At 37.3% G+C, this 25,446-nt stretch overlaps 1 protein-coding gene across 2 annotated transcripts in view; it reads right to left on the bottom strand.

The window, feature by feature from the left end:
• The window catches only part of LOC129740482 (uncharacterized), a 571,616-nt gene that overhangs the window by 164,963 nt on the left and 381,207 nt on the right, over window positions 1-25,446 (bottom strand). For both annotated transcript variants that reach the window (XM_055732165.1, XM_055732166.1), the window contains one exon: window positions 17,079-17,214. In XM_055732165.1, the coding sequence (XP_055588140.1) occupies window positions 17,079-17,214 (136 nt within the window). The remainder of the gene's footprint in view (window positions 1-17,078; window positions 17,215-25,446) is intronic.

Consider the following 25,446-nt stretch of genomic DNA (forward strand, 5'->3'; position numbering starts at 1 on the left):
TATTTGTCCCAGTCATAAATATTGCTCCATTCATCCCAAACACTTGAGGTGTTGATTGGGCCAAACAAATGCGCGTCTCATTTCCGACCGGTAGTCTTTTGTCGTCGCCCGGCAGCTTCCGGCTCTGCAATAGCAGTAGCAGCATCTACAACAGGTGTGTGAGAAAAATCATCCGGTTGCCTACCTTTGTGCGTTTGTGCCTGTGTTCGCGCTGTTAGATAAGATGAAAGGCGGTCGGTACTCTCAAGCAGACCGCAGGACAAGGATTCTCTTCTGTCACTTCGAGGAATGGCATGTAGTTGTATGATGTGTTGGAACGTGCTTTTCTTCAGCAAAAATTCTTCCAAATTTATCATAATGAAAACGAGAACAGGTCATGATGAGGTTCCTTAAGGAGAGAGATATGTGGGGATTGAAATGCTATGTTTATCAAAAAATTGTACACGTTTCTTCTTTCCCGCGATATACATATGTTCGGTCCCTGCTGAACTGTATGCTTTAAGATATGTTCACTAAGTCTGTTACTCCCCCACGTCAAAAATCCGTGCCTCGAGAATGTCACAAGCTTCTTGGCAACATTCTTTGTCTAATAAAGCATGGCTCCGGAGATCAGAAAGTCTCTACGTGTTTCCACCTTCTCGCACTTGACATCCATCCCCCATTCAATTGGCAGAGCCTGTGCGGTTGATTCAACTTGGGAAAACTATTCTGGGTGAATTATACGATTTTCTTTCCCCCGCACAAACACGAAATGAAAAGTGTATGTATCTTCTGCGACCGTTCATGATCCGAATCTAGAAGCGGGCTTTTGCGTTTCTCAGCTTTGCCTCCTCGCTCGACTTCCGACCATTCAGGCGGCGACGAACGAACGAATCTCTGTGAAAGGAGCCTCGTTATATCCTTTTGGGGTGACACTAAGAACTTATTCGTGTCAGGTTGGAGGATGAATGACAAACACACAGACACACACACACTCACAAACCAGACACAGTCTTACACATACATGTACACTGTACACAGTATACAAACGGATTCTGAAGTTCAAGATGCCACTTGACGTCTCGTAGCCGTTTTTTCTCTCTTTTTTGAGAGGTTCAAGGGGCTAACGACGTTTTCCAGGCAGACAGTTGTCTTTAATCAAGGCAAGATATTCACTAAAACTTCCTAACGGTTACCAGCAGCATAAGCATTTTGGAGTTAATCCTTAGCATTCGATTATATTTAGGAGAACATGCTTCAATATGCTGCATCATTTTTGTAAAAAATCATGAAAGCAAAAACGGTCATGCCGAATTTCGTAAACTGACCATATGCAATTTGTGCCCTATGCAAAGATCAGCCCAACGGGATGGGCCAAAGCAAATCGAAAAAAAATAATTAGAGTGCCGAATGTTTTAAAATGTTTTATCCGGTTATCTCGAAAAAATAATTTAGCCAAAATCAACTCTCTGGGACTTCTTTCGCCGTTTTTTTTTTTTTGGAAAATCACGTTTATTTTTCCTAGAAAGTCGATTTTTGACTAGCTGTGATGGACTTTAACTTCTTGTTCGAAAGAAACTTTTCCTAAAAGCTACTGATCTTCGTCTGTAATTCTTTTTATTTTCATAGTTCCCAACATCAGGTCTCGAGTTTTCATTAATATTGAAGTCATTTGGCATCAAAATTAAACAATTGAATTTCCCGATTTTCTTTGGTCTCCCCTTAAGTCATTTGACATTAAAATTAAAATTTTGGATTTTCGATTTCCTATGGCCCTTGGGTGATTTAAGGCACCCTTATCGGTTTTAAAAACTCGATAATGATTTTTTTTCCATACATTCTTCCAACTATAAATATATTTACCGAATAATACAGGGAAATTGAAAAAAAAAAATTTACCGAGAAGCAAAGGTGATTTTTTTCACCCATTTTTCTCGGTAAATTTTACCTTTTTAACATTCACCTAGCAAAAAAGTTAATTTAATTTTTTCGATCGCCTAGTAATAGTGTAAATTTGATTTTTTAGGGATTCACTGGCCAAAAAGGTGCATTCTACCGATTTCCCATTCTCTGACTAAAAAGCTTCTACTCTGGCTTGCCACAAAAAAAATACAAATTCATTCAAGATTTGATTTTGATTTTGGACCAGCTGACCCGGTAAGTTTTGCTATAACTTCTATAAATAAATGAAATTTTCGGAAATTATTTTAATTTCGTTTACATATTGTAGGCATAATTTTAAATCAATTTTTAACATAATTCAAAACCGGAAGAACCGACCCATGATTTTTTTGAATTTGTTTAAGAGTCTGGTTGATAAAATTTTGTTGTTTTGAGCATAAAATAATTTCTTTCTTATTTCTTTAAAAAAAAACTTATGCGACTCTCTAATGAAACAAGCCCAATCTTCCAAACTCTTTTGTAAATTATAAGATTTAAACCTTTGATTGAAAAAAAAAATTCCAAAAAAAAGTAAGCGATAAAAAATTTTCTGATCAAATTTGCTTGATGCAAACTTTAACCAAATTTACGATTTTTATTTGAAACTAGCTGACCCGGTGTGCTTTGCTACACCTTTCAAAATCGAATGGTATTTTCAGAATTTATTCAAATTTTTATGGTTTTGTTGGCATTATTTTAAATCAAAATATAACATAATTCATAAGCAACCGCTTTATCTTGATTTGTGTTAAAGATCTGATAATTTAAATCTGTTTCTTTAAGTTCCGCCCTAAAAAAGGAGGGTTCCAAATAAATCGTACCCAAACTATCCAACTGATAAAATCTGGTTGGTTATGCTTAATATGTTCTGGATTTATGCTAAAAAACTGATAACAGAGCACATGGAGAATGGAGATCGTGATTTTTAATAATCATACCAATTTTTTTGTTCTCAAAAATCTTCTTGTATCAAATATTGTCCCAATGATTGATAATTTTTTAAGCTTCACAACAACATTTATATGGAACCCCCTACTTTCTTCTCCTCTCTACACTGTGAAGCGTAAGGGTCTATAACAATTGTAGAAACATATCTCGTAACCAAGTACCTTTCTATGCCATATTTGTTTCCATTTGTTGGCTTCTTTAGCATAAATTGAGAATTAATGCTAAAAAATTGTATTGGGTTCACCTCCCTCCTCCTATGTACCTACTCACCGAAAGGAGGATGGTGTGTCAGATAATCATAGAATCATACCAAAATTATTTTCCATATAAAGTTTTGTCCATTTCTCGAATTTTGTAAAAAAAAAGTTAAATGTAAGCTTTCCTCTTCCCTTCCTATACTTCCAAATCTATCACCCCACTGCAAGAAAGGAATTGTTTGACATAAAAAAATTTCTCGTATTGAAATACCATCTCAGCCAAATTTGGTTTTATTTGCGATGTAAATTCTTGAGTTATGCATAAACTTGAAAGAAAGTACCAACCCCCTTCCATTCGCCGCATTGAATGGAGGGGTGAGAACTTAATATTCATCAAAGTATTTTTTGTACTAAAAAAATTTTTGATACCAAATTTTATTTCATTTGCTCTATTGATTCTCAAGCTATGCAAAAAAAAATGTATGGTAGCCCCCTTTCCCCTTTATATTTTTTCGCTGAAAAAAGGGTGGGGCTTCAATTTATAATAGAAACATTTCTCGTATCCAAATACCTTCACATGCCAAATATGGTTAAAATTTGCTCGATCAGATCTTCAGTTATACTGAAAATCTGAAAATTGTAAGGGAAATCTCTTCTCCCCCTTTTCATCCACCTTTTTGAAGGATTGAGGAACACCAAATATTCAAAGAAGCATTTCTCGTACCCAAATATCGTTCCATGCCAAATTTGATTTCATTTGCTGTTGTAGTTCTTGAGTTATACATTAAAAATTGTATGGAACTTCCCTCCCTCCCTCCCTCCTTTCTCCCCGCTGGAAGAAGGAAGGGGTCTCAAACAATCATTAGAACATATCACGTTCCCAAATATCCACCCATGCCAAATTTGGTTCCATTTGCTTGATTAGTATTTGAGTTATGTAAAAATCATAAAGAGGGCCCCTCCCTCCTTTATATCTCCCTACTTTAAAGAGGGAGGGGTCTCAAATAATCATAGGAATATTTTTCGTATCCAAATACCTTCCCATGCCAAATTTGGTTCCATTTGCTTTATAAGTTTTTGGGTTATGTAAAAAATATGAAAGAGGCCCCTCCCCCTTTCAACTGCAAAAAGGGAGGGGTCTCAAATAATCTTTGAAATATTTTTCGTATCAAAATACCTTCCCATGCCAAATTTGGTTCCAATATCTTGAATAGTTTTCGAGTTATATGAAAAATTGTAAGGTAGCCCCTCTCCCCCCTTCCTATCACCCCACTGAGAGGAGGGAGAGGTACCTAATATTTATTGAAATATTTCCCGTTCCCAAATACCACCCCATGCCAAGTTTGATACCATTTGCTTGATTGGTGCTCGAGTTATGCAAAAAACTGTCTTTTGTTTGGGAGGCCCCTCCCCCCCTTCCTGTTAGGGGGAGGGGTCCCAAACCATAATAGGAACCTTCCCCGGCCTCCAATACCCCCACCTGCCAAGTTTCACGTCAATCGGTTCAGTAGTTTCTGAGTCTATAGGGAACAGACAGACAGACAGACAGACAGACAGACAGACAGACAGACAGACAGACAGACAGAAATTCATTTTTATATATATAGATTTGGTTAAAAAAAGACTGCAATACTAATAATGTAAAAAAATACACCGTGAAAATACAAAATTTGCAGATTTTTTAGCTGGAGATGTTTCTTAAACAACTAATATTTTTCATGAAGAATCAATTCCATTATGAAAATCTTGTGGATGTTTTTTTAAATAAAATTAATGATTTTTTTTCATAAAACAAAATTTAGGAAATTAATTCAAATTCTACTTTTTATATAAGTGGTTTTTAGCTGAATTATGTATATAAACTAATTTTTTTAAAGAATTAGAAATCTGGAAATTTAATTGACAAGCAAATTTTGAAGTTCATGTTCTCTTGAATTCCTCAAAAGTTTTATATTGCTTGAAAATTCATTTACAAGCTAAATCTTTTTCTGAATTTTGAATCTGCATTCTGAATCTAAATTCTAAACCTGAACTCTAAAATTGAACTTTGAATTTATTTCCGAATTTCAATACGATTTCTGAAATGTACAAAACATACGATTTTCTAATCTTAATTCCAGATCAGAATTTTATGAGCCAAATTCAAGAGCCTTTATTCATGAATTTATTTTTTAAAGTCTGAAGTTTTAGTAAAATGAATTAATTATTTCAATTATTTATTTTTTATCTGTATTGTGAATCTGAATAAAAATGTGAATTTCAAATGATGAATCTGAACATGAGTTTTCAATTTTGGATCGCCATTTAGAAGCTTTAAATGTATAAATTTCGTATAGTAACGAAGTTTAAGAATTTAGAATTTGAATATAAAACAAAATTCTTCTTTTTTCATATTCGGAAAGCTATTATTAAAATATTGAAAATGAATATGAGGCCCTTGGAGCCAAAGAGGTATAGGTGTATAAAAGCTTATTTCGAGAAAACACGCTTTTAAATTGATGTGTTTCGCCATTTTCCATATATTTTGGGGCCGTTCAGATACCACGTGGACAGAAAAATTGAGATTTTTGACCCCCTCCTCCCCCTCCATGGACAAGTGTGGACATTTGGTAAACCCGGATGTCCGTGGACAGATTTGAAAATTGTTTTTTTTTTAATCTAATTTGACAGTTAGAAAACACAAATAATTGCCTTTTTGTCATAGAAATGACTGATTTAAAAAAAAAAACGAATAAGCATTTCCTGAAATAAAATAATTAAAAAAAAATTAATTTCTAATTTATCACATTAATCACTTGCTTTCAAGTGGCTACTGGTTATTTAAACTTAAACTGAAAAGCTTTGTAACTTTTTTAAGATTTTGATTGAAACATCTTAATATTTATTCACCTTTAGAAAACATTTTGAAAGTAAGTATGTCCGCGTGGACATTACCCAAACCCCTACCCCCCTCTCCGTGGACAAGCGTGGACGTTTCCATACCCCCCTCCTCCCCTTAAGTTGTCCACGTGGTATGTGAACGGCCCCTTTTCAAGAATTTGTATTATTATATCAAATGTAAAAGGATGTAAATGAAAATCTAAAAACCTGAAAAAATCATCAAATATAGTTGTGAAGAATCGTTTGGCATCATTAACTCAAAATCGACCATTTTGTCATTTATACCCTTTTGGCACTGAGAGGCTCATATGATAAGAGAAAAACTTGATTGGCATCTGATATGAAATGCAAAACCAAATTTGAACCAGGATTTCAAAGCAGCTTTTCATTTCCAATTTCTCGATTCGAACTGAAAATCAAGAATCCTAAACTGGATACAGAATCAAAAATGCGAAAATAGAGATACAATTTTGGTTATGAGAAATTAGAACCAGAACCTCCAAATGGGTTTAATTAAAAATGTAATATTCAGACCTGAGTTTCTATGAACAAGTGTGAAAATTTTGAAAAACTGTAGCAGAATTTTGAACTTGGGGTGGGTTTTTGAGGGTTTGGCATTAGGTTTTAGTCTGGATTGTTATTCTTGAATAACTTTACTATGTTATCATTATTTAATTAAAATTCACAATTTTAAGTGTAGAGTAGAATACCTCGCACGCTTTTTGGGAGGGGGGGGGGGGGGGGATGGTGTTATGGTCAAAATTTGGTCAAGGGAAAACGCGTGTAAATTGGTGAAATCGTTTAATTTAAAAAATCAAATTTAATTTCTTTTTTAAGTTTAATTAGTATAAAATTCAGGAAAAATATTCAATTAGGCTTCCGCTTTTCCAAATCCGAATTGCCGGGCCTTACGCTCAACCTTGGCCATCAGATTTTGAACAGCCACCTTGTCTACCTTCTTATCCGCAGAAAGTCAGTTTGCCTTGAACTGCTGCTCGGCATTAACAGTTTTTTTTGGTCTTCTTTAGGTTCCGCTTGACAATAGCCCAGTATTTCTCAATTGGAGCTCTGGCGTGTTGGGATGGTTCTTGTCCTTGGGAACCACCTGCATGTTGTTGGTGGCGTACCACTCCATGGCCTTTTTACCGTAATGGCAAGATGCCAAATCCGGCAAAAATAGTACGGAACAACCGTGTTTCTTCAGGAAAGGCAGCAGACGTTTATTCAAACACTCTTTCACGTAAATTTCTTGGTTGACAGTTCCGGAAGCTTTGAAAATGCTGCTTTTCAAGCTACAGGTACAGATATTTCTGCGCGAACTTTGACAGTTTCATGTGCTTGAAAATATCTGCTACCTTTCCCCTTCCTTTTGCCGTTAAAAACTCCTGTCCCGGAAGCTGCTTGTAGTTGGCTTTGACGTAGGTTTCGTCGTCCATTACCACGCAGCCAAACTTCGTCAGCATCGTCGTGTACAGCCTCCGGGATCGCGCTTTAGCCGTCGTATTTTGTTTATCATCGCGATTTGGAGTCACTACCTTCTTATGAGTTGATAGTCCGGCTCGTTTTTTGACTCGATGCACAATTGTAGACGATACACCCAGCTTATTTGCGGCATCTCGGAGATTAGGGTTTCGCTTGAAACTACCGTCAACTCTCTTTGTCATCTCAGCAGCTTCCGGTTTTCGATTTCCCCCCGATCCAGACTTCCTGGCTGTCGACAAACGTTCCTCAAACACTTTAATTACATTTGTAACGGTTGATTTGGCAACTTTTAGCGATTTTGCCAGTTTTGCGTGCGAGAAGCTCGGATTTTCGCGATGCGCGAGCAAAATTTTGATACGCTGCTCTTCTTCCTTAGACGGCATTTTGACAACTGAAGAGTGAATTCCAAAATCAAAATAGGAGCAACATTCTACACACACACACACCTTCAAAATGAGGGGTGTTCAGGTTTATTAAATGAAAAATTGAAAGAAATACGTCAAGTTGATATTAACCAAATTTTTACCATATCACCCTTTATGCCAAAAAGCTAGTATGGAAGTCCCCTTTTCCCCTTTCCATCCGCAACTGCTGGAAGGAAGTAGGGATTCCTTTTTTTTTTGTAATCAAAAATCCTCCCATATCAAATTAGGTTCCATCGGTTGATAATAGTGAACGGTAGACAATGTGCAACTCGAGACCCCATACACCCAACCTTCGGGTAGTGGTCATATCACCTCTTGTCTGCAACTTCGATTCTCTACCTCCCCGTGGTGCTAGCTGGGGTGCGAGCAACCTTAGCGGAGATCGGGCACTGATAAGCTGATGTAACTCTGGGCTCCCTTTTCATCAACCATCATTTCAATAGTTAGTGATTATACCGTTGATAGTGATGGCGCTAGTAGAATAGGAAATGCTTACACAGGAGCCTATGGTTCGGGAATGATGAGCTAGATGTCGCCCAAAATTTCTGGGCGATAAAATATTCTTTCGTTTGCTTAGGGAATTACATCAGTTTATCAGTGGATCAGGTACCCAACCCCGGTGGATGCTTTGGTCGCATGCAGACTGAGTTAGGGGGCTTCGTACGCGTCTGTTCTCCATGTCAGGGGCGGCGTGTGGAGTGCAACAACGTCCTGGTGGTGTTCGGGACCCAGAACAGCAACATCACGACGGTCCTCCTGCGAGATAGTGGGGTTAGCTGCGGGCCTTGCAAGCCCGTGACTACAAAAAACATAAGCAACGAACAACGAACAACATATTTCGGATGGAAATCGGCAAAGACCCACGCGACGAAAAGGGACTAGCGATTGGAAACTTGGAACATGGAACTGCCGATCTCTAAATTTTGTGGATCGGGTGGTGGCCGATCAACTCACGAATGTGCCGGTTGAGAACCAAGGGCCGGTTCTTCAACATCAGCATCATCAGCGTGCACAGCCCTCACTTCGGAAGTACCGGTGACGACAAAGACGAATTCTACGCGCAGCTGGAGCGTGAATACGACCGTTGCCCAAAACATGATATAAAGATCGTCATCGGAGATTTTAATGCTCAGGTCGGTCAGGAGGAGGAATTCAAACCGACTATTGGAAGGTTCAGTGCGCACCAGCTGACCAACTAAAACGGCCTCTGACTTATTGATTTCGCCGCCTCCAAACGAATGGCCGTACGTAGTACCTTTTTTCAGCACCGCCTCCCACACAAGTACACCTGGAGATCACCGTACCAAACGCAATCACAGATCGACCACGTTTTGATTGACAGCCGGCACTTCTCGGACATCATCGACGTCAGATCCTGTCGAGGCGCCAACGTCGAGTCACACCACTATCTGGTGATGGTGAAGATGCGCCCAAAACTCTCCGTGAACAACACACGAAACCGGCGCCCGCCTCGGTTAAATATCGCACAACTGAAGCAACCTGATGCAGTGCAAAGTGCAAAGAGGCACCCGTCGAAATGTGGAAAATCACCGACAGCGGAAGAGGCAGCTAGTCCGAATTTTTCAGGAGAAAAAGCGCCGCCTAGAGGAGGAGGAGCTCGAGGAGCTGGAGAAGCTGCATCGTTCCCGAGAAACACGAAAGCTCTATCAGAAACTCAACGTATCCCGCAAAGGCTTCATGCCGCAAGCCGAAATGTGCCGGGATAAGGACGAAGGCATCCTGACGGACAATCGTGAGGTGATCAAATGGTGGAAGCAGCACTTCGATGAACACCTGAACGGCGCACATGTAGGAGATCAAGACGGTGAGGGAAGGTACATCGCCGGCGTAGCCGGCGTAGGAGGAGGTAATATGCCTCATCTACAAGAAAGGCGACAAATTGGACTGTGAGAACTACCGAGCGATCACTGTTCTCAATGCCGCCTACAAAGTGTTGTCCAGAATCCTACTCCGCCGCCCAACGCCACAAGCAAACAGATTCGTGGGAAGTCATCAGGCAGGCTTCATGGAGGGAAGGTCAACACCAAGTCCCTACGCACCATCTATTCATCGACTTCAAAGCCGCATACGACACAATTGACCGTAACGAGCTATGGAAAATCATGGACGAGAACGGCTTTTGCGGGAAGCTGATCAGACTGATCAAGGCGACGATGGATGGAACGCAGTGCTGTGTGCGGATCTCGGGTGAATTGTCGAGTTCATTCGAATCGCGCAGGGGGCTTCGACAAGGTGATGGTCTATCCTGCATGATGTTCAACGTGGCGCTAGAAGGTGTTATTCGACGAGCGGTGGGCGAAATACGGGGCTCGATTTTCAACAGATCCAGTCAACTTATCGGCAGATCATCTGCGGCGGTGGAGGGGATCTACCGCAAACTGAAGCGCGAAGCAGGAAGGATTGGGTTGATGATTAATACGTCCAAGACGAAGTACATGCTGGCCTGCGGATCCGAGACCGACCGAACCCGCTTGTCCAGTAAAAACAAGGTCACGATCGACGGCGACGAGCTGGAGATAGTCGAAGACTTTGTCTATCTCGGCTCACTGGTGACCGCAGACAATGACACCAGCCGTGAGATCCGGAGACGAATTATCAGCGGAAGTCGTGCCTACTATGGACTCCACAAGCAACTGCGGTCGAGAAGACTTAGCCCTCGCACGAAGTGTAACCTGTATACGACGCTCATTAGACCGGTTGTTCTCTACGGGCACGAGACATGGATTTTGCTCGAGGAGGACCTGCGTACACTCGGAGTATTCGAGCGACGAGTGTTAAGAACCATCTTTGGCGGCGTACAGGAGAACGGAGTGTGGAGGCGAAGGATGAACCACGAGCTCGCGCGACTCTACGGCGAACCCAGTATCCAGAAGGTGGTGAAGGCTGGCTGGATACGCTGGGCGGGACATGTTGCGTGAATGCCGGACGACTGTCCTGCAAAACAGGTGTTCGCTACGAATCCGGTAGGAACAAGACGAGCGGGGGCGCAACTAGCGAGCTGGTTAGACCAAGTGGAGCGTGATCTGGCGAACGTAGGGTGCCCGAGGAATTGGAGAACGGTTGCCATGGACCGAGTGAATTTTTCGGAATTATGTTCGTCAAGTTATGTCGTGAGACGGAATACTATGTAAATAAAATAAAAAATAAATTAACGGTTGATAATTTCTCAAGCAAATCAACAACATTTATATGGAACCCCCTTCGTCCCTCCCCCTCTGCATACTGCAAGGCAGGAGGGTCTGTAACATTCTTAAAAACATAACTCGTACTCATATTCCTTCTCATGTCAAATTTGATTATATTTGCTTAATTACTTCTTCAGTTATACCAACAAAATTGTTTTAGGGAAGAGGATCTCCACACTTCCTTTATACACCATGGCAGACGGATGGTGTTTTAAATAGTCATAGAACCATTACTCGTACCAGAATAATTTCCTATGTAATTGTAGATAAGTTCTTGGTCTATGCAAAACAATTATATCGATGCTCTTCTCTTCCATATCTTTATTCCCAATTGAAAGAGAAAGGAATCTCAAATAAGCATTTAGCCTTTTCTCGTATCCAAAAGTCCTTCCATGCCAAATTTACTCGATTAAAGCTTAGTTCTTTTAGAAATGGGACAGTTACGAATGCGTGTATCTCAAAAATCACTCGTTTGATCGAAATACTTTCTATGAAGGAAATGAAGGTCATCTTATGATAATTCATAAAAAAAAATTTGAAACAAAAATTATTGTTTTTTGTACGATTTTTTTTACTTTATTCTTGGTACCTCCTATCGGCCCGCGCACACTTTTTTTAGTCATGATTTTGATCAGTTTTTCAATCTTACACCTAGTCTAATCTGTATTTTAGGTGGCTGCATCCTCCTCCCTCAGTTTATGTTACTTTTGGGTCCAATACTTCTCTTTTAAAAGAAACTGAGGGCAATTTAGTGGGTACAGCTGCTTCGAAATTAACAAAATTTGATTATTTTTGAATCACTTTAAAGCGTTTTTAAGGGAATTTCTGCTGTGAAAATCTGACAATAACGAAGTAAAACTATCATGAGATTGAAGTTAAAGTATAATCGGTTAGTATAGATCGTAGGTTGCGAAGGCTACATGAAAGATTACTCTTTTTAGGCCTTAAAAACAGCAAAAACCTAAGTTTTCTTTTTTATTTTTTTTTTTATTTTTTTTCACAGAAGCGTAATCTTTGCAAATCATTAAATTTTATACAAAACAACCAACGAACATATACTTAAATATGCTAGGAACCTTGCCACGAGCAGACATGTTATAGGATTCAAACGCTGGAATTGGTTTTATATAAGGTTTTTCATGAGTTTCGTTGCTAATCAGGAATCATCTGTCACATAGCCTCCGTACCGGCTAAACAGCTTATGAGCTCTGGAACAAGCAAAAAATTTTCGTGTGAGTTTCAGCTTATAGGAGAAATTTGTTTTGGACATTTTTGCGATCTAAGTGTAGTTTTTTCGCTTATTGAATATTAAAAATGCTGGTATGAGACTTGACTACCCTGATGACCCTTATTCGTAGGTGATAAGTCGATAAGTTGATAAGTCGATTTGATAATGACGAATTTTGAAGGAAACTGTGCAAAATTATTTTTTTCTTTTTCTCTTGCATCGTGAATATCTCAAAAACGCGTGATTTCTAAATTTTGGAAAAATTAGGTCTAAGAGTACTTTTTACAGGCAGCAAAATGCTGTCAAAATTTTGAATGTCCGATAACTAGTAAATGAGCTATAGGCAAAAGAAAGTGTCCCATTTCTAAAAGAACTAAGCTTCACTTCTCGAGTTATGCGAAAAATTGTAAAGCAGCCCCCCCCCCCCCCTGTCCCTACCTTTGAAAGGAGCGGTAGAACCAAATATTCATAGAAACATTCCTCGTACTCAAATACCCTCCCATTCCAAATTTGGTTTCAGCAGTGGCTGGATAAGTTCCTGAGTAATGTAAAAAATTATATGGGAGCACTCTCCCCCCCTTGAAGTTTTCCCACTGGAAGAAAAGAGGGTTCCTTAAAATATTATAGAAAATATCATAAAAATATTTCCCGCATTCTAATACCTTTTCATGTCAATTTTGGTGCCATTTGCTTCGTAAGTTTTCCAGTTTTGCTGAAAATTGTAAAGGAGCCCCCTCCACCTTTCTGTCACTCTACTGGAAGAAGAGAGGAGTACCAAATACTCATAGAACCATATCTCGTACCTAAATACCCTTTCAAGCCAAATTTGTTTCCATTTGATCGAACAGTTCTCGAATAATGCAATAAAAAAGGTATGGAAGCCCCCTCCTCTCTTCCTAATTCCCCACTGGAAAAAAGGAGTGGTCTGACATAATCATAGAAACATTTCTCGTATTCCAATACCCTACACAAACACTGCACAATGGGGAAAAAAGTGTACAAACCGCGAAGAAATTCAATATCTTTCGTCCTTCATGACCCAAATCTATGAAAATATACTTTCCTTTTGTAAAAAATTCCGGAGAATCGATTGGACATAGTTTCAAACGGCGCCGTACAAGCTTACGAACGGAGATATGGTGCCTTTTTAACCCCTAATTCCCCTATATTTTGTAAACATTCCAGAAAAACACTAATTCGAACCAGAGAATTTTGAACGAAAACAGATCTATCGTGTGTAATTTTTTCTGAGGAATCTAATGAAGGCTGTTTGAGCCACCGCACGCTTCGGAAAATGGAGTTATGGCTGTTTTTACTCTCAATTCCCCTACATTTTTCAATGATTTAAGAAAAAAGCATGTTCGGACTTGAACATTTGTGATTTTTTTCCAAGGAATCTAACGAAGCCTATTTGAGCAACCGCATGGATTAGAAACAGGAGTTATGACTGTTTTACCCTCAATTTCCCTACATTTTTCAAATAGCTCAGAAAAAGCATGTTCGGACTTGAAAATTTTGAACCAAATGAAACGTTTAATGTGAGATTTTTTTTAGGAATGCAACGAAGCCTATTTGACACACCGCACACATCGGAAACAGGAGTTATGGCTGTTTTACCCTCAATTCCCTTTCATTTTTTCAAAAAAGTTCTGAAAACCCATGAACAGACTTGAAAATTTGGAACCAAACGAGACTTATCTTATGCAAATTTTTCCGAGGAATCCAGTGGAGGCAGTTTGAGCCTCCGCACGCTTTAAAATAGTGAGTTATGGCTATTTTTCCCCTAAATTCCCCAACATTTTTCAATGATTTCAGGAAATTTTAGGGAAATTGAGGGTAAAAACAGCCATAACTCACTATTGCAAAGCGTGCGGTGGCTCAATTGGATTCCTCGGAAAAATTTGCGTAAGATAATTCTTGTTTGGTTCAAAATTTTCAAGTCCGATCATGGTTTTTCTGTACTTTTTGAAAAATGAAAGGGAATTGAGGGTAAACCAGCCATAACTCCTGTTTCCAATGTGTGCGGTGTGTCAAATAGGCTTCGTTGCATTCCTCGAAAAAAATCAAACATGTACGTTCCATTTGGTTCAAAATTTTCAAGTCCGAACATGCTTTTTCTGAGCTATTTGAAATGTAGGGAAAATGAGGGTAAAACAGCCATAACTTCTGTTTCCAATCCGTGCGGTGGCTCAAGTAGGCTTCGTTGGATTCCTTGGAAAAAAATCACATAAGATACAACCCATTTGGTTCAAAATTTTCAAGTCCGAACATACTTTTTTCTTAAATCATTGAAAAATGTAGGGGAATTGAGGGTAAAAACAGCCATAACTCCATTTTCCAAATCGTGCGGTGGCTCAAACAGCCTTCATTAGATTTCTCGGAAAAAAACACGCAACACACGTCCCAAGAGATTAAAAATTTTCAAGTCCGAACATGCGTTTTCTTAACAATTTGAAAACTGGAGGGGAATTGAAGGTAAAACAGCCATAACTCCATTTTCCGAAGCGTGCGGGGGCTCAAATAGCATTCATTCGATTTTTCGGAAAAATCTACACAAGATACAACCCATTTGATTCAAAATTTTCAAGTCCGAATAAGCTTTTTCTGAAATAATTGGAAAATATAGGGGAATTGAGGGTAAAAACAGCCATAACTCCATTTTCTGAAGCGTGCGGTAGCCAAAACAGCCTTCATTCGATTCCTCAGAAAAAAATACACACGATAGGTCTGTTTTCGTTCAAAATTCGCTGGTTCGAATCAGTGTTTTTCTGGAATGTTTACAAAATATAGGGGAATTAGGGGTTAAAAAGGCACTATATCTCCGTTCGTAAGTTTGTACGGCATTTGAAACTATGTCCAATCGATTCTCCAGAATTTTTTACAAAAGGAAAGTATATTTTCATAGTTTTGGGTCATGTAGGACGAAAGATATTGAATTTCTTCGCGGTTTGTACACTTTTTTCCCCATTGTGCAATGTTATATTTTTTCAAACTTTTAGCACATCTTTGGCGATTTTTGAATGAAAAATTTTGTTTTCCCATACAAATTTTCAAGCAAAATTAAAACTCGTTGCGCTTATTCAGGACCAAATGAATCGCTTCCAAAAATTTTATTTATTGCTATTTATGGCAGCAAAAATAACCAAAAACAGTTAAGGGAGGTGTAAAAATTTGAGAACTTCAAAAAGTCCATACAAAGTCTAATGTACAGACCAGGAAAGAGGTAAACCGAATCAACTTCCATCGATAAGAATTTTTTTTGGTTGATGGCTCATTCTGTATTGTTTCATTCATATTTTGAATGAAAATCATCTTAACGCATATTGAAGGTTTCTTCATCTCAATAGTTTATAAAGAAAAGATCGCCGTTTTAGAAATTAAGATAAGATTTTCTACCGAAATTTACGTCGCTGGTCACTTTTAGTTTTGTTAATTTTTTTCTAACTGGCAAAAATATACTTCTGTCTCGTGGAGCCTTGGCGCCTTGAATCCAGTCTGTGCATGGCTGAGTCCAAGTGCAAAATAGCGAAACAGAAAAACCATCTTGACAGAGAGTTTTCATCAACGAACGAATTTGTCCGGATGATTGACAAGAGTGCTTTTCTCAGTCACGTCTCGACATGGCTGTCGCATTGTCGTGGGTTGATTACGAAGCAACATAATTGGCTGATGAATTGTGGCAGAGAGAACTTTTTTTTTTAAATGGGTCAAACAACCCATCGATAATTCTTAATGATAATTTACATTGAATTGGTAAGGAAACGTTAAAACTGAAAAATTGATCAACAACTTAATTCTAAGGGAAAAAAAATGTAAAAAAAGAGTTTCTAATGAATTCTGTTGAGAAAGAATTTCTTTTATAGGGGATACCAAAAGGTATCCTGTTCAATTGATCAGCTTGTTTTGAAATTCTATCGAAAATGATGAAGATATGGTGATTTGAAGCTATACATTTTTACCTGTGGCTATTAGTAGATATTAAGTCATAGTCAAGCCAAAGTCAATTCCTATTCAAATTATAGTCAAGTCATTGACAAGTCATAGTCAAGTCATAGTCAAGTCATAGTCAAGTCATAGTCAAAGTCATAGTCAAGTCATAGTCAAAGTCATAGTCAAGTCATAGTCAAGTCATAGTCAAGTCATAGTCAAGTCATAGTCAAGTCATAGTCAAGTCATAGTCAAGTCATAGTCAAGTCATAGTCAAGTCATAGTCAAGTCATAGTCAAGTCATAGTCAAGTCATAGTCAAGTCATAGTCAAGTCATAGTCAAGTCATAGTCAAGTCATAGTCAAGTCATAGTCAAGTCATAGTCAAGTCATAGTCAAGTCATAGTCAAGTCATAGTCAAGTCATAGTCAAGTCATAGTCAAGTCATAGTCAAGTCATAGTCAAGTCATAGTCAAGTCATAGTCAAGTCATAGTCAAGTCATAGTCAAGTCATAGTCAAGTCATAGTCAAGTCATAGTCAAGTCATAGTCAAGTCATAGTCAAGTCATAGTCAAGTCATAGTCAAGTCATAGTCAAGTCATAGTCAAGTCATAGTCAAGTCATAGTCAAGTCATAGTCAAGTCATAGTCAAGTCATAGTCAAGTCATAGTCAAGTCATAGTCAAGTCATAGTCAAGTCATAGTCAAGTAAAGATTTTAGGTCTGGGCACAACTTCCTGGAAAACGAAAAGGTATTTTATTCAGTCAATCGTTATTTTTATGGAACCAGTTGTACAAAACAGTAACCTCTTTAAAAAAAATTGTTCTTAATTTTCTATAAATAAAAAAAATTCATCTGTCACTTACCGACCACTTGCATCTGAATGTGTCCGGTGGCGGTCGAGTAGGAGGGCGCATCGGCGGTCACCTCGCAGGAAAAGTTCCCGGACAGTCCAAATCCGACGTTCCGGATCACGACCTGGCTGGCATTGGAAAGTGATAGCTGAAACAAAAAAAAGTGAGAGGAAAACAAAATAAATAAGTCAAACGTAAGCATGTTTTTGCTGCTATCGAATCGACGTTAAAACAATCTTCAACAACAAATCCTTTTCCAATCAATTGAAAAACTGTCAAGTTTTCGTTTATGATTTGTTTCGTTTGCTGCCCCCTCCAAAACAAACAACTTTGGCCCCGCCGGATGAAGCGGATCAGTGGAACAACAGTCGAGTTCCGCCAAACAGGGCGAAACTTTGAAAAACACAAACAAACATACGCACATTTCCACCAAAAAAAAAAGAAAAAGAAATGCGATGTTAACAAACGGAAATTTAAAATTGAGCAACTTGCAAGTTTTGGTTAGGGAGCTTCATAGTGATCCCATTTTTCTCTGCTCTTTTTGCTCCCCGGGGGAAAAACTTATGGTCCCTCACGGATCGGGCAATGGAAAATCACAAAGGCACCTGAACAGTGGCTCACGTTACAAAAAAAAAGTTTTCAAAATTTAGTTTTTAATTTTCTCAACCATTTTACTCAGCATTGACTTGAACTTCAACAGAATATGTGAGCAAATGAACTTTTCAACTCCAATGGCTTCTTTAAACTTAATATCCACAGATAATCATACATCAAAAGTTTTAAGGTTGATAGGACATCAAATTGACGTGGTCATAAAAATTATTGATTTCACCAGTTATTTTTGAATTTACAAAAACATGCGATTCCTCCCCTTTTAAGAAAAAGAAGTAAGTTGCAGTAAACTTTTTCATTTAAAATTAAATGAAAACGTTTTAAAATTTATAGTTTTTTTTTAAATATTTATGACGGCATAACGCAAACAGCACAAATTGCAGTAATTTTTGGTTTCCTTCGAATAAAATTCTACAAATTTTCTGTAAAAAAATTTTAAAAAGAAAAAGCAGAAGCATGCTGCATAAATTTATGGGTAAAATATAAAGCTCTACTAGCTGAATTCATAAAAATAATGATTATGTCACATGCTCCGATTATGTTGCTTTGTCAAATTATGTCACATGGTCGATTTAAGTTGCATGGTCTGAATATCTGACATGGTCGACTATGTTGCATGATTAGATTATGTTGCATGGTCGGATTATGTTGCATGATCCGATTATGTCACATGACCGATTTGGTCACATGGTCCGATTATGTTGCATGATCAGATTATGTCACATGATCGATTATGTCACATGGTCCGATTATGTTGCCTGATCTGATTATGTCACATGGTTAATAATGTTGCATGATCGGATTATGTAACATGGTCGATTATGTTGCATGGTCCGATTATGTTGCATGATCGGATTATGTCACATGGTCGATTATGTTGCATTGTCCGATAATGTTGCATGATCGGATTATATCACATGGTCCGAATATGTTGCATGGTCGGATTATGTCACATGGTCAGATTATGTCACATGGTCGATTATGTAGCATGATCTGATTATCCCACATGGTCGATTATGTTGCATGATCGGATTTTGTCACATGGTCCGATTTTGTTGCATGATCCGATTATATTGCATGATTTGATTATGTCACATGGTCCGATTTTGTTGCATGATCCGATTATTTCACATGGTCGATTGTGTTGCATGATCGGATTATGTCACATGGTCAATTATGTTGCATGGTCCGATTATGTTGCATGCTCGGATTATGTTGCATTGTCGGATTATGTCACATAGTCCGATTATGTTGCATGGTTGGATTATGTCACATGGTCAGATTATGTCAAATGGTCCGATTATGTTGCATGGTCGGATTATGTTGCATGATCCGATTATGTCACATGGTCCGATTATTTTGTATGAACGGATTTTATCACATGGTAGATTTATGTTGCATGGTCTGATTATGTGACATGGTCGATTATGTTGCATGATTGGATTATGTCACATGGTCGTTTATGTCACATGGTCGTTTATGTCACATGGTCGTTTATGTCACATGGTCCGATTATGTTGCATGATCAGATTATGTCACATGATCGATAATGTCACATGGTCCGATTATGTTGCCTGATCTGATTATGTCACATGGTTGATAATGTTGCACGTTCATATTATGTAACAAGGTCGATTATGTTGCATGGTCCGATTATGTTGCATGGTCAGATAGTCCGATCATGCAACATTATCGGATCATGTGACACAATCCAATCATGCAACATTATCGGATCATGTGACAGAATGGCGGATTATGTCACATGGTCAGATTACGTCACATGGTCGATTATGTAGCATGATCTGATTATCCTACATGGTCGATTATGTTGCATGATCTGATGTTGTCACATGGTCCAATTTTTTTGCATGATCCGATTATGCTGCATGATTTGATTATGTCACATGGTCCGATTATGTTGCATGATCTGATTATGTCACATGGTTCATTATGTTGCATGATCGGATTATGTCACATGGTCGATTATGTTGCATTGTTCGATTATGTTGCATGATCGGATTATGTCACATGGTCCGAATATGTTGCATGGTCCGATTATGTCACATGGTCAGATAATGTCACATGGTCGATTATGTAGCATGATCTGATTATCCCACATGGTCGATTATGTTGCATGATCTGATTTTGTCACATGGTACGATTTTGTTGCATGATCCGTTTATGTTGCATGATTTGATTATGTCACATGGTTCAATTTTGTTGCATGATCCGATTATTTCACATGGTCGATTATGTTGCATGATCGGATTATGTCACATGGTCGATTATGTTGCATGATCGGATTATGTTGCATGATCGGATTATGTCACATGGTCGATTATGTTGCACATTCCGATTATGTTGCATGGTCGGATTATGTCACACGGTCAGATTATGTCACATGGTCCGATTATGTTGCATGGTCGGATTATGTTGCATGATCCGATTATGTCACATGGTACGATTATTTTGCATGGTCGGATTATATCACATGGTAGATTTATGTTGCATGGTCTGATTATGTGACATGGTCGATTACGTTACATGATTGGATTATGTCACATGGTCGATATTGTTGCATGGTCGGATTATGTCGCATGATCCGATTATGTCACATGGTCCGATTATGTTGCATGGTCGGATTATGTCAAATGGTCATATTATGTGGCATGATTGGATTCTGTCACATGATCCGATAATGTTGCATGATTGGATTCTCTCACATGATCCGATAATGTTGCATGATCGGATTATGTCACATCTTCGAATAAATTTCAGGATCGGATTTTGTCACAAGGTCGATTCTGTTGCATGGTAGGATTATGTCAGATGGTCGATTATATTGCTTGGTTAAATTATGTTACATGGTCTGATTATGTTGCATGGTCCGATTATGTCACATGGACTGATCATAATGCTTGCTCAGATTATTTCTCGTGATAAGTTTATGTCACATGGTTAAATTCTGTTATATGGTTGAAATTTGACAGTCATATATTGCCATTTTGGCACTCATATGTTGATCATTACGGAAATTTACCATAAGTTCTATTATTCTATACATTGACAACAAAAAATTGCGTAATTCCACGCTTAACGGTCGAAGCTAAATTACTACCTTCTCTACTTTTTTCAATGATAACTGATTTGGTGTTTTAAACATTCAATCTTTATTCTGAATTTATTTTAAATCGATCATTTTTTCACTTATTCCCTTTGGCATTGAGGGCATCGAATTTTTTTTTTTTGAATTTATAGTTTTGGAAACGTTAAGGAAGCTAAACTTTTAATTAATACGTTGCACATAAATTTTTCTGAAATTTTTTTAAGACCATGACCACAAAAAATGTAAAATAGTATTGTTAAACTCGTACTTTTCAAACAATGAACCATCAAATTGGTTTAAGTAACACCAGATAAATTTTGAACAGATGAATATAAAATTGACGCAATTTGGAACATTTATGCATTTTTAAATTGTCAATTTGCGAAACACATAAATTTTGATGAATTTTCAAAGGAAGCTGTTTTTCGAACATTTTGTCAATTTGCAATTTCTCAGATTTTCTTGCTCTTAAATTCAACTTTGCCCTGGATTTTGAGTATATTAATGCAAGATTTTCGCAATATCGCAATCTTCAAATTTGAAATGAAAATTAGCAATTTCAAAAACAATTAAACCTCTCACAGGGGAACAAAATCAATGATAAATTCATCGACTGAATTTCCTGAAAGCTGGAAAAATGTTACCTTCAAGAAAATTTAAATTTACCGGAATTTTCTATAACTGTGCCCTTAACGGAAAATGAAGTTTAAGAAACTTTTCGTAGCCAAACGTCTCAAAATCTAACGAAAAGCACAGAGAAACAAACAATCACAGAACCCCCTCACCTACTCAATGAGATTCTGCCGCGCTACTACAAAGTTTTTAAATGGCTGGCAAAAAAGGGAGCGGAAATGGGGAGCAAAAATGGGGAGGATGTGTTGTAACTGGTAGAGTCGAAAAGTTTTGCCCTGCCCGTCCCCTCCAGGAACTTTGCTTGAGTTGATGTTTGCATGTTGGTTTGTTTTTTGTTGTTTTGACTTTTGACGAATGTCAAGCAGACATAAAGATGAGAAGTCGGTGAATGGTTCAAACAATATTTTTGTGGGTTTCCGTTCCATTTAAAAGAATAATTTTGAATCGTTTTTATTTTCCATAGACTATAGTATGTCTTAAAATCTAAAAAATATAATTTGTTTTTTTAACATTTTTTTCTTGAATATTCGTGTTTAGTCCTCCTCTTCACAAAGTAAGGACCGCAAATAAAAAATCAAAGCCGGGAAACACCAAAATTCGGCATTCATTATCTCAGAAACTACTGAGTCAAATTCAACGAAATTAATACCTTTGAGTTACCGAAAGTGTAATGTTCAGTTTCGTCGAATTAGTATCATTATGAAATTTATAACATTTGATTAATACTTCTAAATACAACACACTTGTGAGAACGCAAAAACGAGAGCCCTCTTATTAGGTCCGCAAAGTGTTTACACGCCCTAAGGAAAGGAGCTAACCTCAGCCAATAGCCAACCAAATTTAGGGAGGAAGGGAGGTGACATATTTTAGCATGAAGTAGGATCCTGAAGCTTTCCCAGGACGATGTTTGTCGTATTTTGGGAAAATTTCTTAGGGGGGAAGGAAGTTTTTCCAATGTGTTTCATTTTCTTCCTTCATAAGAAACGGTGGGCATAACGGTGCGGTGGGCATAACATATTTATGAGGATATCGTTTGGTTTGTTTTCTTTTTTCCCCCGACGCCCCAAAACTTGACCACAAGGTTTTTCGACATCCGGGAAAAAAAAAACTTGCTGATTTGACATGGCCGTGGACAGGCTTTTTGCGATTTTTATGGTTGAAAATGTTGGGCATTAGGCAGTTCCACCGAATTGAAGGTTTTTTTTTTACAATAAGACGAATAAAAAGTATTGAAAATAATTATTAAAAACAGTTTTAACAGGATTAAAAAGGTCGTTCAAAATTTTAATATTCAAGTTTTTTTCTTATTAGTTTCAAATGTTTTAAAATAAAACCTGAAGTTTCTTCTAGAAACAGCCTATTCAGGCAAGCCGACGGCCACATAGTCCATGTTCCAGTACGTTTACCACCAAACGGACTGATTTGGCAGACGACAAATGTCGTCACCGAGGGAAAAAAAAGAGAAACATACAACCCAAACCGAACGAAGATGAAGGGAAGAAAAAAAAATTGCTGAACGAGAACCGTCCAAATAAGCGCCTTTTCCAAATAAATTTTCCTATATTATTCAACACCGGATCATTCTGCTGCCGCCTAGACCAACCGGAAGAGCGAACGTTCTCGAAAGAGTGCGCCTTCGCCCTCTCCAGTAAAGGAAATAAAGTCTGAGGAAGAGTTGCGGAATTTGGCACATGGAAGGGGAGATAGTAAGTTAGGAATAAGAATTGAGGTTGTCGGATAGAACGATTTTTGATGCTTGGGTTCCTATTTCACTTTCTAACGTGGAGTCCCGAATAAAAAAAAACTATTCTATCAAGGAAAAACTTAAATTAACTAATTTAAAAAAAAGTTAATTTTATTTAAACGGATCTAAACTTTCATTTGAATCTTCTATGAATAACAAATGGTCTACGTTTTTGATTCATGTTTATGACTTTTTAAATCAAGAACAAGAATCGAAAACCAGAAGTATGATGCAAAAAAAAAACCGGAAGGCAAAACCAAATTTCAAAACTTTTCAATCCCAGAAGTGTCAGCGATAAGAGATATGTAGATCGTCAGGTCGGAATCTGGATCGGAATCAGGATCTGCGTCAGAATAAGGATTCAAATTAGAATCAGGATTACAATATTAATAAATATCTGAAACAGGAACAAGTTTAGGGACAATAACTGAAACAGGATCAGAGTCAGGATCAAGAAGAAGGGCAGAATCCTTATCAGAAACTGATTCACTATTAGAAGAAGAATCAGTAGTAGGATCGCAATCAAAATGCAGGAACGCCAGGAAAAACAGGACGAAAATCAGGATTTGAGTCATGAACAGGATAAGCATCACCAAGGTTGCTGAAATCACACAAAAATCTTTAATTGCACAGAATTTTGAGCAAATTTTCTTCACAGAATCTGTGTCACAGAACACAGAATTTTTAATATTCACAAATTTCACGGATTTTTTTCAAATTTTGAAAGGATTTCCAAAATTATTATTTTTTATGCCAATATAACATTAAGATTTCTTACTTTGTATTTAAAAAGTATGCTAAGATTGGTTTAGCTTATTGGATTTTCTCAACTAAAATCTTAAAAAAAACCCAATAAGTCACCCACTTTTAATACAAGTAATGGAAATAGTATCACAGAAAACCATCCCAGAATTTTTGGGTAAAATCACAAAAAGTCAGAATTCTTTTTCACAAAAACAAAGAATTTTTTTTCAGCAACCTTGAGCACGATTTAAGCAAAATCGATTCAGCATCAGTATCACAATTAGAATCAGAATCAAGATCAGAATAAAAAAAAGCATCAAAATTAGATTAATCATAGGAATCAGTACCAAGATTTAAATCTGAAACGAATCAGAACTAGGAACAGAATCATAAACAGAATGAAAATCAGAATGATGATTAGGATCATTATTGGGCGTAGTATCATCGTTTGGAAAATCATTAGGATAAGGATCTCAATCAACATCAGGATTAAGAAAATTTTTAAAAAACCGGACACGAACTAATACAAACCAGGATCGTATTCAAAATATGGATCACATTAAAAAAAAAAGTAGAAGGTTATATGGACTTGAATCAGCATCAAAATCTGAATATTTCTTAAATTAAAAATCAGGATCTAGATTCCGAACAAAATCAAAAAGAGGTTCAGAATTACGATCGTGAACTGATATCGTAACAGAATCAGTACCAGGATTAAGATCAAGTTCAGAATCAGGAATCAGGAACAAAATCAAGACTACAATGATAATCAAAATTAGGATCAAAATCTGAATAAGAAGCACAATTGAAATATGGATTGGAATCACTATCAAAATATTTTTTTTTGAAACAGAATAAGCATAAGGATCAGAATCAGTACATGATCAGTATGAAAATCTAAATCGTAAACAGAATCAGATTCGATTCAGGATAGAAATCAGAATCTGAATCAAGACCAGAATCGGGAACAGAATCAAAACTCAGAATTAGAATGTGTATCCAGACAATGATTGAGAACAGAATCAATATATCGATCAGGATTTGGATACGAATCTGACTCAAAATCTAGATCATAATCAACATCAAGATCAGAATCAAGATAAGTATCAAAGTAAGGTTGGAGTTAAAAAAGTACTTATTATGAATTTGTAAAATTTTTCTACTTCAAAACAACTTTGCTTTGACATTGTAATTTTTGAACTATTGAATTTTCAAAAACAATAAGTATGCAAAAAAACGAAAACTCGAGGCATATGAAGCACTTTTAACCATTTTTTTTACAATAAATTAATTCAGTGAATTACAAACGAATATGGTAATAACTTGTTTTTTTTTAGTTGTCTTGATATTTGAATACGTTTCTAAAAATACTTCGAAGAAAGAGTAAAATTAGACACACAAACAACGTTCAATTACTTTTTGGTTCACTCTTTCCTGACCATTTCCAAAAAAAAAACAGAAAATAACAAAACAGAAATAAAAAAAAAAGTTTTCACCTTAAAAACGATTGAAGCATTGACATGTGAACCCTTGATTTTATT

Source organism: Uranotaenia lowii, chromosome 1, assembly GCF_029784155.1.
Source record: "Uranotaenia lowii strain MFRU-FL chromosome 1, ASM2978415v1, whole genome shotgun sequence".
In the NCBI taxonomy this organism is placed as follows: Eukaryota; Metazoa; Arthropoda; class Insecta; order Diptera; family Culicidae; genus Uranotaenia; species Uranotaenia lowii.